At 33.1% G+C, this 18,958-nt stretch overlaps 1 protein-coding gene and 1 pseudogene across 1 annotated transcript; one reads left to right on the forward strand and one right to left on the reverse strand.

Annotated features, from left to right (window-relative positions):
• The first annotated feature begins 10,947 nt into the window (after positions 1 to 10,947).
• Positions 10,948 to 13,187, forward strand: LOC114385471 (acetyltransferase At1g77540-like). The gene is made up of 2 exons (XM_028345568.1): positions 10,948 to 11,274; positions 12,786 to 13,187. Exons 1-2 carry the CDS (start codon positions 10,993 to 10,995, stop codon positions 12,855 to 12,857), a joined length of 354 nt encoding a protein of 117 aa, XP_028201369.1. The 5' UTR covers positions 10,948 to 10,992; the 3' UTR covers positions 12,858 to 13,187.
• Positions 13,188 to 13,858: 671 nt separating this feature from the next.
• Positions 13,859 to 15,082, reverse strand: LOC114383973 (annotated as a pseudogene).
• Between the last annotated feature and the right edge of the window lie 3,876 nt (positions 15,083 to 18,958).

Here is an 18,958-nt window from a genome sequence, read left to right on the forward strand (position 1 = left end):
ACTTTTTTTTTTTCTGGACACTGATTTTTCTGCCAACTTGTGAGATTTTTCTTATTTTTTCTTTTAATCCAAATCGCTTGGTTCTTTTTTTATAATTTTGGTCCAGATGTTTAGAAAATTCAGTAAAAGTTTCAGCTCAAAAAACGTAGTGACCAATTCCCAATAATTTATACAAGTTCTTATGTTCAAGCTGCCAGCACCAACGATTTCAACCTAGAAATCAAGAGTAGTGTTTATGTTGCTTAAGGCTTGGATAGTTACAATTTGTGTTTGCTTATGCTCAATTATCTTGAATAACACAATTAAAGAGAGCTTAAGACTTATTTTGATTCACAAATCCAGCCACAACTCAGCACCACAACTCAACTTCATCATAGGCATCATGTAGGAAACTTAGAAAACAAAAAAAAAAAAAAGAGTTCAACAACAAGACTACTTCTAGGAATTGATTTAGAACATGTTATGAACTAAATAACATGCATGAATTAGACTCAAAATTCAAAAGATAGGCTACGAATGACAAGAATACATGAACAAATGTATCTAGAATTCAATCAACAAAATAAAAATTCAACACAAACTTAGAACATAATGTGACAATTACTATGACTAAACATGACTCTAAGACAACATGGATTAAGTGATTTACACTTAGATTTTTGTGTTTTTTTTTCTAATCAATATTTTGGAAGAAAATTTAGATCTAAGGTTCAGCACAAGAATATTATGAATGAAAAATGATAGAACCTAAAATCAACACAAAAACAAGATTCAAGAGTAGATCTACAAAATTTGAACCATAGAAATGCAAGAACAAGTGTAGATCTAAGATTTAATCGGTTTATTTTTTTTGAATCTACTCTAAACAGCACCAAACCACAAGACACTGGAGGATATACATGGAGAATAAGATGAAAAACAAGGAATTAAAGAGAATTCACCGAACAAAAAGATAGAGGAAGCAAAAGAACATCACCTAGATGAAGATGCTCTTGATACCACATGATGCAAGCTCCATTGGAGCTTGTAGGCCTAGGATCTTCTTTATCAATGGATTCCTTTGCTTCTTGGAAGATGAATGGCAGCGGAATGGAGAAGGAAGAGGGAGAGGAGACACCACTTCAAGGAGAAGATGAGTCTAGAAGAAGCTCACCACCATAGGAGGCCATGGATAAGAGCTTGGAGGAAGAAGGAGATGAATGAAGGGAGAGGAAGAGAAGAGCACGAAATTGTGTGCTCTAAATGAGCTTTGAAATCTGAATTTTAATATTCAAATGATCAAAGTTGAAAAAAATGCACACACATGACCTCTATTTATAGCCTAAGTGTCACACAAAATTGGAGGGAAATTCAAATTTCACTTGAATTTGAAATTGAATTTGTGGAGCCAAACTTTGGAGCCAAAATTTCACTAATTATGATTAGTGAATTTTAGTTATGGTTCAGCCCACTAATCCAAGATCAATTCCAAGATTCTCCACTAAGTGTGCTTAGGTGTCATGAGGCATGAAAAGCATGAAGGACATGCACAAAGTGTGACTATATGATGTGGCAATGGGGTGTAGTAAGCAAATGCTCACCTCCCCCTCTAAAATTTAATTGGATTGGGCTTCTACCAATTCAATTAAATTTATTTCCAACCACACACATCAAATATCCATTTAGTGCATGTGAAATTACAAAACTACCCCTAATACAAAAACTAGTCTAGGTGCCCTAAAATACAAGGGCTGAAAAATCCTATATTTCTAGGGTACCCTACCTACATTATGGAGCCCTAAATACAAGGCCCAAAAATAATGAAACCTTAATCTAATATTTACAAAGATAAACGGGCTCGTACTTAGCCCATGGGCCCGAAATCTACCCTAAGGCTCATAAGAACCCTAGGGCCTTCTCTTGCATCTCTGGCCCAATCTACTTGGAGTTTTTCTATCCAATGCCCTTGCGGGGTAGGATTGCATCATTTTATTATAAAAGAAATTAATACAAAAATAAAATAAACACAATTAGTAAGAAAACATTAACAAATATCATAAGCATACACAAACATTCATTAGTCCAACACACACTCAACAAATAGTCATCATCCGTCCATAGTTCCAATCAATCATGCTCAGTATGATGCATGCACCGGACCTCAACTCTCAAATGCAATGTGGTACCATCCCCAAGGAAATAGCCTAAGTGTTTCCACACGAGACTCTCACTTAGGAAAACTAGGCAGTAAGTGTAGAGGTCACCCTGTCGTGCACAGGCAACTCCCTCCCTCCCCCATGGTGATCAGCCTGAGTCTTAAGGGAGTTCCAAACCGAGTGACATGCCCCCAGGTACAAGTATTCCTCCTCATGAGAAACTACAAGTACTTAATAACAAAGTTTATACTATTTCCATGTCATATGAAGTATGAAACATGGTCACCATCAATGCACTGACCGTGGATAATTAAAGATTCTAAGCCATCCCCCTTCAGAGATGCTTAAAACTCTTTAACCACTCTATTTCCCCCACTAGGGATATCCAACAAGGTCATTGCAACCCCCATGTACATACACAATATACAACGTATGAAACATAGGCACCATCAATGAACTGACTATGGATAATTAAAGATTCTAAGCCATCCCCCTCCGAAGATGCTTAAAACTCTTTAACCACTCTTTTCCCCCCACCAGGGATATCCAACAAGGTCACTGCACCCCCCATGTACATACACAACATACAACGTATGAAACATAGGCACCATCAATGAATTGACTATGGATAATTAAAGATTCTAAGCCATCCCCATCCGGAGATGCTTAAAACTTTTTAACCACTCTTTTCCCCCTACCAGGGATACCCAACAAGGTCACTGCACCCCCCATGTACATACACAACATACATCATCATAGTGCATTTTCAACATCATCAATATTTCATCTCAATGTCATTATCAACATCAGCATTGTCTCATCTTAATGTCATTCTCAACATCAACATCATCTCAATATCATTCCCAACATCAACATCATCTCATCTCAATGACATTATCAACAACAACAACATCATCTCATATTAACATAATCATCAATAACAACATAAACTCATATTAACATAATCATCAATAACAACATCATCTCATATCAATATTATCATAAACATCAATGTCACCTCATATCAATTAATATCATCAATAGCAATATCATCATTAAGTCACATTCTGCATATACATACATATATAATTCATGCCTGAGATTCACACTCCCTAGGTCTTCAGAAAACACAAGTCTAATAAAAACAATAATGTCATTTATCAATAATAGACGTATCGCATCCCATTAGTCAAAAACATTGTTTTTCTTGAAAACTAACATACAACAGGGACAAGCATACGTCCCCATAGTTAGGTTCCCTGACCCCAACTATGGTATTAAAATTTGTAAATGATAATAAACTCCCCTGACCTATCGTGAGCTCTCCTTCAGTTCCTCTTTGCGTCGCTCGGAGGTCTCTTTCTCGTTCACGCTCGTCAGTCCAAACACAAGATTCTATATATCAAATTGAAGGAAATTTTAGTATAGATTTTAGAAATAAGGTTAATAACAATATTCGGAGTCAAATACCCCTGTCAAAACATGAAGGGTTGAGGGGTGTTTCCGATTCTACTAAAAGGAGACATCATTTTCAAATTCCGCTCATGCTAATGTGACCGGGGTTCAGTGAAGGTAACAAAAATAAAATCAATGTTATAAAAAGATAACTTTTACAATGTCTCATTTTCAAGGGTTTTTCAAAGGAAGTATAAAAATATCCTATTATAGTACCCAAAACACAAAAGACACTAAGAGAAACTCAAACTAACTAAGAGAAAGGATTAGAAGTCAAGATTACCTCAGAGAAGCTACGAAATGAAGGATTGGGGGAATTTTCTCCATCGAATCCTTGAGGAGGATTCTAAAGATTCTGCTCCAATTACAACGTTCTTGTTGGTGTGGAGGTTCGACGACAAGCAACAGCGGCTCGTGGTAGCCACCGGTGGTCGTGGGTGGTGGAGAAGAAGGTGTTAGAGTTTGGGTGGGCATTTGGAGAGGAGGAGAGGGGGAAAAATCGTGTTTTTCACGCTGAAGAACATATTTATAATCTGCAGATCTCGCTTAGCAAGTTGGTCTCGCTAAGTGGGAGTTCACTTTTCACGCTTAGCGTGAGAATTCACGCTGAGTGCAACTCCCTCTATAGTAATTCTCACTCAGTGCAATTCCCTCTTAGGTTGGAATTGCACTTAGCGCGCTAATTCTCGCTCAGCGCAATTCCCTCTCGGGTTGGAATTGTGCTTAGCGTTCCCCTCATGCTTATAGAGACATCAAAAATTGCTTTTTTTTTTCAAAATCCCAACGGTCAGACTCTGGAAACTTGTCTTAGAAACCTTCATCCAAAATTTGAAGACGATCCAACGGTTTACGAATTCAAGATCGCTATTTTACTGAAATAGGTTTAGGTAAAATTTGAAATCTCATAATTTCAACTTAGCTCAACAAAACTCCACATAATTCAACATCCATATCCAGAAATTCACACATGATAAATAACACGATAAGCCATACCTCAACTCATTCAAGTCAACCATATAGTCAAATAACATGATAAATACAATTAAACATCGATTTATAATTAGTAATATTTTATGGTGTTACAGGGTGTATGCGGGAAAAAGAGAAGGTGTTGGGAGAGCAAGAAGGAAAAATGAATTTGAGAGAAAGAGAAAGTCTAGAGACGTATCGTAAAATGTAAAATTGACTTAATATGTGTCTATTTATAGCTAGGATACTCTCATCCTATTATTTACTCAATTTTTTTTTTTGTTTTATTACTTTATAAAAAGGAACTCTATTTTACTCATTATCAAATGAATAAATAAAGCATCCTTTTTTTTATTTTCTAAAACCACATTTATTTTATTTTCCTTAAAAATACTATTTTAATTAATAAAAATATTTCTCCTTATTTATTTAATTAAAAAACCTCATTATTTTTCTAAAACCCCATTTATTTTTAAATAAAATATTTTTTAATTTATTTTACGAAAAATGGGGTGTTACAGTTGCTACAAAGATCAAGAGGCCATTGAGTATTTATTGTAACAATAACCTAGTAGTGTTATACTCCAACAACAATATGAGTTCAACCAGGTCAAAGGTTATTGACATAAAGTATATGATTGCTAAAGAAAGAATTAAGAAAAATAATGATATTTGTAGAAAATATAGGAAAAGACAATATGTTAGTTGACCCACTAATTAATGGTTGACACTTAAAGCATAAACATATATGTTGCTCATATGATATTGTTTCAGTTGTTGCCTTGGTTTAGGGGAAGTCTTTATGTTCTATGTTTGGATTCAAATTTCATGTATTTGATTTCCTGCATAAATAAAGATTACCGTTTATAAGTTTGTTATGAAACTTGTTTATTTAAGTATAATATTTAAATTTTACTTGGGGACTTAAGATTGCTCTCACTAAAGACTTAAGTTGGACCAATTCGAAATAGACTTGAGATCACATTGCATGTAATTTCCATGTTGCTTATCCATATTGACCTATGTCATTGAGTGTATTGATGTGGTGGTCATTAGGGTCTAGTCACATTTGTTGTAGTGACAAAATTGTAGAAGCAAGCTTCATGATGATGAACCAAGCAATTTTGATGATGCCAAAAGCCCAAGTAATTGATTCAAGATTGATTCAAGACTTCAAGATCAAGCATCAAGAATCCAATCCAAGATTCAAGAGAAAAAATCAAGAAGCAACAAGTCAAGACTTCATATAGGATAAATATTAAAAGATTTTTTCAAAAACCAAATAGCACAGTTTTGTTTTACAAAAGAATTTTCTCAAATTTTCTAAGTTACCAGAGTGATTACTCTCTGGTAATCGATTACCAGTGACCAGTTTGGTTTTCAAAATGTTTTCAAATGGTTTACAACGTTCCAAAATGATTTTCAAATAGTGTAATTGATTACACTATATTAGTAATCGATTACAAGTGAATCTGAACGTTGGAATTCAAATCCAATTGTGAAGAGTCGCAACTTTTCATAAAATGAATTGTGTAATCGATTACACCTTTGTGGTAATCGATTACTAATGAACAGTTTTGAAGAAAAAGTTAAGAGTTATAACTCTTAACATGATTTTCTCAAAAGTCATTACTTTTCCAATGTGACCAGACATGAAGAGTCTATAAAAGCATGACTTTGTCCCACATTCAATACATATATGATATTCTTCCAAACAATTCTTTTTTACAATCTTTCTCTAACCATTGCCCATTTCTTTTTCTTTGCCAAAAAGCTTTCTAAACTTTGTGTTCAAAACTTTGTTTTTTTGCGAGTGGAAATTCTACATAAAACAAAAGTATTTCATCCCTTCTCCCTCTTGCCAAAAGATTCAAAGGACTAACCGCCTGAGAATTCTTTTGATTCTCCCTTCCCCCTCTTGACAAAAGATTCAAAGGACTAACTGCCTAACTGCCCGAGAATTCTTTTGATTTTTCCCTTTCCCTTAAACAAAAGATTTCAAAGGACTAACCGCTTGAGATATCTTTTGTTTCCCCTTACAAAGATTCAAGGGACTAACCGCCTAAGAATTCTTTGTCTTAACACATTGGAGCATACATCCTTTGTGGTATAAGTAAAGTGTACATCTACTTGGGTTGTGATACTGAGAACAAGAGAGGGTACATCTCTTGTGGACCAGTTCAAGTGGAGCGTACATCCACTTGGTTGTTCAAAGAGAACAAGGGAGGGTACATCCCTTGTGGATCTTTGCTTATAAATTTTTTTACAAGGTTATTGGAAATCTCAAAAACCGGTGGTTGCTTGGGGACTGGATGTAGGCACAAGTTGTGGCCGAACCAATATAAATCTTGTGTTTGTCTTCTTCTTCCCTACACTCTTTACTTTTCCACTGTGTTCTTTTATTTCCACTTTACTTTTGTCTAAGTTATTATTTTTGTTCTTTACTTCCTCATAACTTAGTAGTAAAGCCTAATTGAATCTAGTAATATTAATAAGGATAATTTTTTAATTATTCAAGACACATTAATAATTAATTCAACCCCCCCATTCTTAATTATTCTGAGGTCACTTGATCCAACAAAAATCCATAGTGATTTCATTATTGATACATGAGATGAATCAGGTTGTTAAGAAAGAAGTCTAAAGATAAATAGTGAACAGATGTGCGCCTAAGGAATTATGATATAATTGTTACAATATGTAGCCCAAGTGGGAGATTGTTGAAATTTTCTATTCCAATAATTATTGTGGGTTAATATTATAAGACAATTATATTAGCTATTTATAATTAGTGGGTTTTATTTTAGGTGGTTAAATTAAGTGAGCCCAATAGATAAACTAGATGAGATGATATGAACTTAAATGAGAAGATGTCAGTGTTGATCCATTAGGGAATAATGGGAACCCTATTAGCTTAACATGCTAAAGAAGGTTATAGTCTCCAATATACTGAGCCACCACACAGTTTTTCTTCTCCCCATCTGAAGAGTTACGAAGGTTCCTTTGAGGAATAAAGAGATTCTGGTTAAGGAAGAATCATAAGATCATCGGTTGTTCGTGATTCAACAATTGTTGAAGAACACTTTGATCAAGAACCAATTACAAATCCATGTATTTTATCCATTCCTTAATAATCAAACATGTTGTAGATCTTAGGGCCTTTAGTGATTTGTTCTAAAATTATACACATGTAAATTTTTATCTTTCGCATAAAGAATAAAGATTAAAGATATTTCAACATCCTAATATCTTCTTTCTCTAACTCTTGTTGGAATGCTTCCTCAATATTGATCGACATTGCCATTGAAAAAACTCTGGGCACTAAAACATTGTAAAAAAACTACTTGTCACAAACTCACATCCTATAAAGTGAATAGTGAATAAAATGAATACATGTAGCAAAACATTTTAATTTCTTAAACTGCAAAACAAATGGGTATATATCTTGAAATGGGCATCTAGAAATGTAAGTGGCAGGAGAAAAGTGGCAATGTTGTCCTTCCATTTTTTACCCATCACAATAGGTGCACTTCATGACAAAGTTTGGAATGTAAAACAAAGAGAAATATGTTAGAATGAAAAACAAGTGCCTACAAAATCAAAGATAAGTGTGAGTGTTTGTATGCAGTGTTGAGTTTGAAACAGTGATTAAATATGCATTTGTGTGCAGTTTTGATTGGAGTTTTCTCTCACTATTTTTGTAAAGTTTCACTACAATACATATAATATGAATAAATATTTAATATGATTTTTGAAATATTTATTCTTTCAAATTTGTAGCATTAAATATTAATTGATTACATACATTTGATAATATTAATAAATTATATTTTATATCAAAAAAATGTTTTGAATACTTAAATTATATTTTATATTCACAATAAATAATTTAAATAATATCCATAGGAAAAAAATAATATTTAATTTGGGCACCAAGAGATTGTTTAAAGAATAAAAAATATTTTATTAGAAAGACATAATTTAGTTAACAATTTTTAATATTTTCCATTTTTTTACTCCGTCATTAGGAAAGGAAGTTGAGACGTTCGTCAACCTATTTTATTAGAAAAATATCAATTCATTAACAATTTCTTATGTTTTCAATTAAAGGTGTTTTATTTTTAATTTACTCAATATATATAATGAATAATATTGAATATAAATTTTGACAAATATCTAACACTAAAAAAGAAGTAAAACTCTTGAGTATTAAACGAGACCATTATCTTAATGCATTCTCCTATTGTTTCATAACAATAAAACCATTACTAGTTTATTATATTTGACAAAACTGTTTTTTTTTAAAACCATTTATTGAAATAATAGTAAGTATATACTAGTAAAATATTAAACATAATGTTTTTTAATGAAAAAATAATTCTATTATTTGACTATTTTTTAATTATTAATAAACAAAATCATTAATAATTTTTAAATATTTATATAAAATGAAGGAAAAAGTAAAATTAAAAGTCAGACTTTATTAACCATTATATCAAATTAAAGTAATTTTAAATATGGTTTACTTAAATTGGCTTTTGGGTATATCTTTAATTTTTTACACTACACATTTTTTATTTAAATAATTTAAAATAAAAAATAAAGTTATAATTTAAAAAAATCTTATACATCTATTGAAATAATTTTTTTACATTTTTTATTTTCTATTTTAACTATAAAGTGGATAAAATTAGTTTACTTTTATTTTCTTTTTTTAGTGGTTATCCATTTAACTTTTTCATCTATGGCTGTATGCAATTTTTACTTTACTTTTTTTTTTCTATTAGCTAATTTCGAATGTCTCATTTAATAATTATTAATAGGTAAAAAAACATAAAAAATTAAGCACAAATAAAGTAAGAAATATTACATGTGAGTTAAATAATTGAAACACACTTTTCAATAACTTAAATTCATTAAGGGTTAAATAATTTAATATTAAATATAAAATAAATTAATTAATGTAATAATTAAGACTTTTCAATGAAACATTAATAATAAATTGTAGATTGTGAAAAAGCTTCCCATTTATCAAACACATTAAATAATTATCTAAGGCAAACTAAATTAATTACAATAATAAAAGACATTTCAATGACTTATTAAACAATAAAAATTTGATTAGGAAAAGTCTTCAAAGCATATTAATTTTATATTATTTTATTTTAAATAATAAACATATAATAAATGTTCTTTTTATTTTATTTTGTTTTGAATTTTTTTATTTTAAACTATCAATTATTATTTTAGTCTTGTTTTTATTAGTAATTATTATATATTTTTTGTTTTAAGCCTTATCTTTAAACAATATTTATTTTATTTTAAAAATTGAAATTATTATTTTTTATTGTATTTTTGCTTCTAATAATATTTTAAAAAAATTCATAAATATAATATATTAATTCACATATTCAATTTTTTTATTATAATAATATTATTTTACTTGATATATTGTTTAAAGTTTTAATGATTTATAGAGCAACTGTTGTTGGCCTTGAGGTGTAGAGTTTAATTAATTTATACTTAAATTCTCTATACTTGTTGTCTCTATTATACATAAAAAAAAAAGGTTTGATGTATGTAAAATTTTCACAAGTACACACATGTAAATATTAACGAATTGGATAACTCATAACTACAAAAAAGATATCATGAAATTAATATAATTAGCATATATTTTTTCTTGTGAGTTACATAGAATAAATTAATATTTATTTTATGGAATTAAAATTTATAATAAGAAATATTTATATGTATAACTTATATTATAATTTAAAATTATAATTTATAAAAAAAATATTTTGAATACATAAATTAATTATTTAAATTATGATGTACTATTAATATTAAAAACTATTTTACATATAGGGATTAAAAAGTTAAAGAAAAAATAGTAATAATTTGAAATGATTATAAAAAAATGAGAGCCAATAATTGTGTGAAACCAAATCATATTTCACATGGATATGAAATTCTTAACCTGTCTCATGATAATGTACTCTAATTTTCTTATGAAATTTTTGTTATTAGATTAGTCATGTTACATACTTACACGTTTCTAATGATTTAAATGATAAGTACAAGTTTTGAATAAGAATCTACAATTTAATGTTTTTGTTGACATTCATTTACTCTGACATTATAAAGAAAAAATTAAATAATTAATTATTAAAAAAATTAAGTGTCACTAGAGATAACATAAAATAAGATAAAACAAAATGTTTGTTTAAATTTATTTCTTTTAAAAAATATTTATTTTAATAAAATAAATAATTTTATATTTTTAGTATGTTTGTCTATAATCTATTTAAAAGAAATTATTTTTTATTTATTTTGAGAAACAAATCTATCTATTTATTAAAAAAAATCTTTTATAAAAAGAACTTATTTTACATTTACAGAAAACCATCCTAAAACTGCAGAGAGTGGCGAAATGGCGACTAGGAGCAAAAGAGAAGCAGAGGGTGTTGGTGATGGTGATGGTAATAAGATCGTGTGGAACGAAGCGCAGCAGAGGTTCGAGACGCAGGACAAGGAGGCGTTCGTAGAGTACGCCCTGAAAGAAAAAGGGAAGGTCATGGTCATGGATTTGATCCACACTTTCGTGCCCCCTTCCAAGAGAGGCCTTGGCTTGGCTTCCCACCTCTGCGTCGCCGCCTTTCAGCACGCCCAATCTCACTCCCTATCCATCATCCCCACCTGCTCCTATGTCTCTGTAAGGACCAAAATTTTTGTGCTTAGACCCATTTTCTTCTTGTTTTGTTTGCTTTGTATCTTTCTCGTTTTGTTTTCAAAACTTCATTGCTATTATGGTATGAGAAGGTTACAACTTATAAGTAGTCTTATCTGCATCATTTACCCCTATTCTTAGTGATAGGAACTAGGAATTAGGCAAGTTTTCATGTCCTTCACTTTAGTATTCAGCTTCCCCTCGATAGGAAATTGTTGTCCACTTGGAATATATATATATATATATATATAGGTTTATCGCTTTGCGTTTTGTCGATATTCCTCCTCGAATCTGTATTCTCCAATTACGCTTGATGGTTTTCTTGATTCTTGTTGGAGATTCCACGTTGACTGGTGATATGGTCAAATTTGTGTGTATAAGTGAGGAGGCCATACTATTACTCACCTTACAAGCCGATTTTGTAGGGTTGAGTTAGGCCAAAAATCCAAATTCTAAGAATTCTATAGTTGAAATTGAATGAACTTGAATGGCAGGGTTGAGGAATCCTAGCAGCAAATTATTGTCTCTGTCTGGACATGTAAACATAATCAGTTGTGGGTTCTAAGATTTGTTTTGAATAGAAGCAATCTCAATTATGAGCTTAATTATGCCCAAACCACACTGCTTTTTAGGGAGCAAAGCATTAGGCTCTAAAGTTTAGCTCCAGCATAATGAATTACTGTGCTGCTGTATTTGTTGGCTGTGAAGTGGTCATATCAGAACCTGCACGCATAAGATACCTCATACCACCTGATGGTTGATTAGCTTGTGATTATTAGAACAAGACAACAAATAGCTTGCTGGGATTAAAGTCAACTCCTTAAATATAACAGGAAGCTCAGTTTGTATCCTTTCCTAACCTAAGTATAAACTTTGTTTAAAGTCCCCTAAAACTTCTCCTTCTTAAGGTTATTTGTGAAATTTAAATGGTTGAATCAATAGCCAGAGCTAAGCCTGTTTGATTGTGTTTAGAAAAGTATTTTACAGTTTTGGAGAATTTAGGGGTAAATACTATGATAATTAGTCTCAAATAGGAACCTATTAACCCCTAAACCTGAAGTGCAACTAAGGATCAAATGCTCACTTGGCTTTAGTAAAGTCTTGTCTATGATTTTTCACCAGTTTTTGTGCTGAGTTATCTGGCATAATTTTTATGATCCTTCCTTCCATGAATTAATCTAGATGTTTTTACTTTCACCGATTTTAATTCTAAATGCTTTTAACCTATTATGTCTTTCAATCTATCATCTTCATCTTTATTATATCCCATGGCTACCTGCAATTTGCCAAAATTATGACTTTCTTACCTGTCTATGCTAGAGCACCATTGACACAATATACAGCAGACTTAAAATCTGGCAGAATCTTTTTAAGTTCTGGTTTCAGCAACATTTTGCACTTTGCTCTTGACCATCTTTTCAGTATTTTTTTCTCTCAATGGGTTATGTTCTTTGCCTTTTACTGTTGTAACAATTTCTACTGTTGGCACTTGGCAGGACACATTTCTTCCCCGGAACCCGTCTTGGAATTCTGTTGTGTACACAGAGGGCGGCAAATCTAATATCTGAGCTCACCAAGCTCCTATCTGTGCTTCTTCTGAGTAACCATTTGAACGGTAATACCTGGTCACATATTGTTAATTGGCTCTGTTGCTAAATAATACATGTACTTAGCCTCCAACAGTGTTTTCTTGTAATATATAACTTCCCATTTATAAAAAAAAACTTATGATTGTTACTTGCCTTAGTGCATTATTACTTATGGCAAAACGCAAAACATACTGAACATGGCCTGGAACCAAGTACAATTTGTCTGTTGTGATTGTGACTTACAAGTGCAATCTTATATGCCAAATAGCTACCCGTGGGATGTCGAGTGTGAAAGTTTTTTGTTTTATGTATAGTTGCTGCTCTGTGTAGGTTTGGTTATTCTCTATTATGATGTTGAGGTCATTTTAAATACTGAACAACCAGCAGCATGCGGCTTGAGTTGGGGGACCTGGTTGAAAACCTTTGTTGTAAATGGGATTGGGTGCCCCTTGTACCCTTCAGTTATACATATGATGCTATTTGCTGACCGCAAAAAAAAAAAAAAAAAAGTGGGGCAATACAAATCGATGAATAGAACTTACTTTGGGGTAATCCGGAATTGCTCAATGGTCATATATAGTGCATGAACTAACAAACGAACTCAACATTCCCCTATGGGTTTATGACTCAATTAGTCTTCTTCTTCTTCTTAAAATAAATGTTAAGGAGTGTTCATTATATTTAATTGTTATTAAAATAATTGAAATGTTGAACTTCAATGCTAGATTCAATATACAACAATTAATCGTGCAAAATAAAATCATGGTTTATTTATGTAATAAAAGAATTTGAAATGATTGATTCAAAACTAGGAAGTTAGGATTCCATATATTAAGATAAAGAAAATGAACTTCCTCAAATGTTGGAAAATAAATTGACCATAAAACATAATACAGGAAAGGATAAACACTACAAACTCAAACACTGTAAAGTTCATAAGATTTATTTAAACATATAACATGTTGTCAAGCCATTATCAATCAACGTGGGACATGTAAGACAACTCGTACTTGCTCAATTATATTGTCACACCAAGGACTTCTATTGCCATTGCTATTGCCATTCAAGCATTGTGCCTCCTCCAAATCAAGGTTAGTATTGGATGGGTGATTCTCTGTTACCCTTGTCCCCTCAAGCTCCATTGCTACTTCCTTCATGCTAGGTCTCTCTTCTCCTTTAAGGTTCAAGCACTTGCTTGCAAGTATAGCAACTTTCTTGATCTCCTTATTTTCTTTAGTCAGAAGACCAATTTCAACAATGTTAAACAAGTGTTTTTTTTTTTTAAGTGGGAGAGAAAAAGCACAGCTAGACTTTTTTCTTCTTCTGACCTCTGAAATGAAGGTGCTTTTTGTCCTGTGAGTAGCTCTACAGGCACTACTCCAAAACTATAAACATCACTCTTTTTAGTTAATCGGCTTGTTTGCATGTACTCTGGGTCTACGTAACCAAAAGTTCCTTGTCCCAATGAGGCTAATTCTACTTGATCAATTGGAACCAATCTTGAAGCTCCAAAATCTGACACTTTTGGTGTATAATTTTCATCTAATAGAATGTTGGCATTCTTGACATCTCTATGGATTATAGATGTGGAGGCATCAAAGTGCAAATATGATAGAGCTCCTGCTGCTTCTATTGCTATTCTTAGACAAGTCTTCCAAGATACAACTCTCAATTTATTTTTCATCATGCAAATGATGGGAAAAGGGTACCTTTCTTAACAAATTCATAAACCAGTAATGGGACTTCAGTGTCTAAACAACAAACCAAGAGTTTCACCACATTTCTATGGTTGATTTGGGATAGAATAACCACCTCATTAATGAATTGCTCAACTTGGTTATGATCCACTACTTTGAACTTTTTGATGGCCACAACCTTGTTATTTGCAAGGATTCCTTTGAAAACAGTACCATAACCTCCGCTGCCAATGGTTGACCTTTTCATCATAGTTGTTGGTGGCCTTCTTTAGCTCGTCTGCTGTAAAAAATTGTGCAATTTGGGGGGGTTTCTTGATGTGTAGCGAGCCGTTGTTGCAAAATGAAACCACCATTTTTCCGAAAGAATGTTTTTCTTTGTTTAATAAGTTTCCTTTTATGATATATTAGGAATAACCAGGAAATTACCAGCAGAGCTATGAATGCTTTACATGCACCTGCATTGAAGTATGGCTGAAACGTCTCAAAGTAATTTAATAACCTACCCATATCTATATATCTTAAGTAATCATTCTTGAAACCAAAGTCAACAAGATCAATATAAAAAATTTAAATTTTGTAAACCAAATGGCGTGTAGTGACATATTCTTATCCATTATGTGATACTCCCTAAGGTCCTGGTGTTTTGAAACCAAAGTCAACCTGTCATGTGAAAATCCTTCATCTACAACCATTAACACTTTGTGATCTCCCTTTGAGTCCTTTAAGGCAGCGTGACTCTAATGCTAGACGTTCTTGATGGATATCTACCACAGATAATATCCCTATGTGACAATATCACTTTACAAAAGCATTATTGTACACATCTCATCGAATCTTGCGGGGAATTAACAGATCAAATTCCCTCCTACAGACTCTATGCAGAAGCAAAAATAAGAGTAGAAAGTAGAAGAATAACACCAATAACTTTTATGCAAAAAAACCTACTCAATGTGAGCAAGGAAAAACCACGGGACTTAGTCTAGTAAGAGATCTTCATTGTGATCAAACAAGAAGAAAAAGGAAAAATTAAAGGACCTAGTCCAGTAAATGATCTTCACAAGGAATATTTCTCAAAGCAGAATCTGTTCCACAGCAGAGCTCCTATATGTTTCAATGCTGGTGTTTTATCTCAGTTACCCTTTTACTACTTGGGAGTCCCTGTCTTTAAAGTTAAACCCAGGAAGATTCACCTGCAGCCCATTGCTGACAGAATCATATTGAAATTAGTTTCTTGGAAGGGTCTCTTTTTATCCATCATGAGGAGGGTGAAATTAGTGAACTCTAATATTCAAGGTATGTTTAATCTACAGTTTCCTGATTTACTCTTTCCCTGGTTTTTATTGAAAGAGGTTGACAAGAATATAAGGAATTTCATTTGGTCTGGTCAAGTTGACAAGAGGAAGACTGCAACAGCTATCAACAATAGCTCTTGGTTGGTCGGCAATGGTGAATCTATAAGTTTTTGGACTATGAAATGGCTCTTTAAACCCATTTGTGAGAATATTGGGCTGCCTTCTCACCTTAACAGTAAGCTAAACTCTACTGTCAGCATGTTCTTGCATAATGGCTGCTAGGATCTCCCGGACGAGTTTGTTCATTTCCTCCCTTAAGTGGCTCACAAAATCAAGAGCGTTATACCTCTGGTTCCCAGCACAAAAGACATAATGGTTTGGCATGGAATTCAATCAGGCAACCTATCCCTAAAGGAAGCATGAATTTCTTCATCCCCCTCGACCTTCTCTTTCATGGCAAAAATTTGTTTGGCACCAAAAAATTCCTCCATCACCTTCTTTTCTGATTAGAACAGTGCTTCATGGTCAACTTCCTACTGATGACCCTCTGCATAAAAAAGGTTGCATTATAGTTTCTGTATGTGGTAATTGTGGTGCTGATTTTGAATCCTCTGATCACTTGTTTCTCCATTGCCCCTTTGCTGTTATGATGTGGAACTGGTTAGGAGATGTAGTAAACCGTAGAATTGACAACTCCTCCATCACAGGCATTCTGTCTTTTTATAATGTTGGCTGGTCACCACAGTTGAGGGATGTTATCTTAGCTGCTATCATTTTTATTTTTTGGGGAATATGGCATGTCAGAAATCAAAGGAGGTTTCAGAATATATTCAGCTTTTGGTTCATCAAGCTATCTCATTGGTGGTTTAAAAAACCCGTATATCTTGTAATGCCTCTAAATCCTTTATGAGTTCTTCCTTGGATTAATTTATGGTTTTGAGGAAGCTAGGTATCACAGGTCACCCTAGGAAAAATAACAATATCAAGGAATAGTTGCTTTGCTCATGGGTTTGGTTAATCTCCCCTCATGGTTTTGTATTTGGTTTGTTCTTTCAATTATATATATTTATTGGTGTGCAGCGCCTAGTCATTAGTGTTGGTGGTGCCAACATAATTGGGATCATGTCCACCATGTGCTAGCTTGTGTCTGCCCCTTTTTATTTAAGTAAAAAGGATCACTCAAAAAATCTTACTCATATCAAATGACTGTCTCTCAATTCTCACAAAATGTGGTCGTCAAGCTCTTCTTCATGTCTTCTTGTTGCTCTTCAAGTTGGAAGTACCTTGTTCTCCAAGGTTTGATACATGGGATCAGAAGCCTCTGGCTTGGCTTTTAAGTTTGTCTAATGAGCTTGCACTAAGGGTTAGGACAAAAATAGAACACAAGTAATATGATGCATGGATATGTTCAGTCTTATGAGACGGATCACCATAAACTTCATCAAGAGTAGATAATTGGTGCACCAAATGGTCTAATCCATATGTACTTAGCCTTGATAATGATAAATGAAGGGTACCTTCAATATTTGAAAGCTTAGCTTAAGGAGAACGGACAAATACAATGCAAGAAGAATTTTAGGATACAAACTTTAAAAAATTTCCAAATGCATAAAACAAGAGTTAGATAATTAGACAATATTTTGAGAAATATGATAAAACGGTGTATGCAAAAAAGAGAGAGGAATGCAAAAATTGACTGTATTCAAGATGTTCTTAGCAATCCATTAGACACGAGAATTGAACCTTCAGACGCAATCATCATTTGTAAATCCAGAACTTTAGAGCAATTGCTTTGTAGTGAAGTTTTATTAACTTTGCTTTTCTTTTTGTTGCGTTTGTCATCTAGAGCATCAATTATAGTCCTCATCCAAAAGTTGTGGAATAAGAAGGTTTTGCCATCTTCTGCTTTTATTTGCCCTAGTGAATAGAAGGATGATTTTACTTTGAGTTGGTAATAATTTGTTATATTGTACAATTAACATTTCTTCCTTTTGCACATGCATCATGTCAAAATAATGTCTCCTTCCTCCCACCCACTTTTCTATGCAATGTATTTGAAGACCGATTTGGTTGTTAAATAGGGTCTTCCAATTCCAAAATATTAGTATATACACACCATTTAGAACATTCCCTGCCTCTCTTTTCCTATTTCCCTCCTACTCTCATGCTTATATTGCAACACCTTATTCCATAGTGATTCTTGCTCCTTCTTCATATGCTGCAATTATTTACCTACTAATAGAACCATCAAAACGGGTTCAAATTCACGGGTCAACCTAGTCCACCATGGGTTTGGGCAGGGCTAGAAAAACAAACAAATTTTCCAATTGGCTCAAAAGATGAACACGACCCACCTACGACCCGGTCCACCCGGGCGGAACTCGTGGTGGGTCAGGTTGACCCACCAACCCACTTAAATAATTACACAACCTTAAGAAGTAAACCTAATTTAGTAAGAGTGGGTTGACACTGGATAGGCATGGTGAACAACACTCTCCTCCCTCTCCGTCACACTCACTCTCGTCTCTCCTTCTTTATCATGGCATCACCATCACTCACTCTCGAGCTCGACGTCGCGACCCACTCAGTCACTCACTTAGACACAACTGCACAGAGGCACTCTCTACTACAACCGTGACCCACTCACAAACATAGCTTGCCACCACAACCCCATCCTATTGCTTTGTTGTGACCGTGACCCTGGGCTGCCATGACTTTTTGTTGAATTTTCAATTTTTTTTAATTTTAGGTGAGTTGGTGGGCAAACCCATTCAACCCACAACCCGTGACGGGCTGATCTAGGTCATTTTTTCAAGACTAAACTGTAAGTGGGTCGAACCCAACAAATCAGGCCAACCTGTTTTGATAGCTATACCTACTAATGCCATGTTAAATGCCCCGAATTTTTTTTACCATAATCCTCCCCCTCTCTCCAAATTGTTATCATGCCATCTAGTGTATTTTCTCGATCAATACCCTCACCCCTACCTCAAAAAAATAATTTAAACATAGATTCAAGTAAAGAAATAATACCTTCTAAAGTGTTGAAGAAGAAAAAAAAGATCGATAGAGAATTGAGTCTTAGACTAAA

The sequence above is a fragment of the Glycine soja genome, chromosome 14, assembly GCF_004193775.1.
Source record: "Glycine soja cultivar W05 chromosome 14, ASM419377v2, whole genome shotgun sequence".
Lineage (NCBI taxonomy): Eukaryota > Viridiplantae > Streptophyta > Magnoliopsida > Fabales > Fabaceae > Glycine > Glycine soja.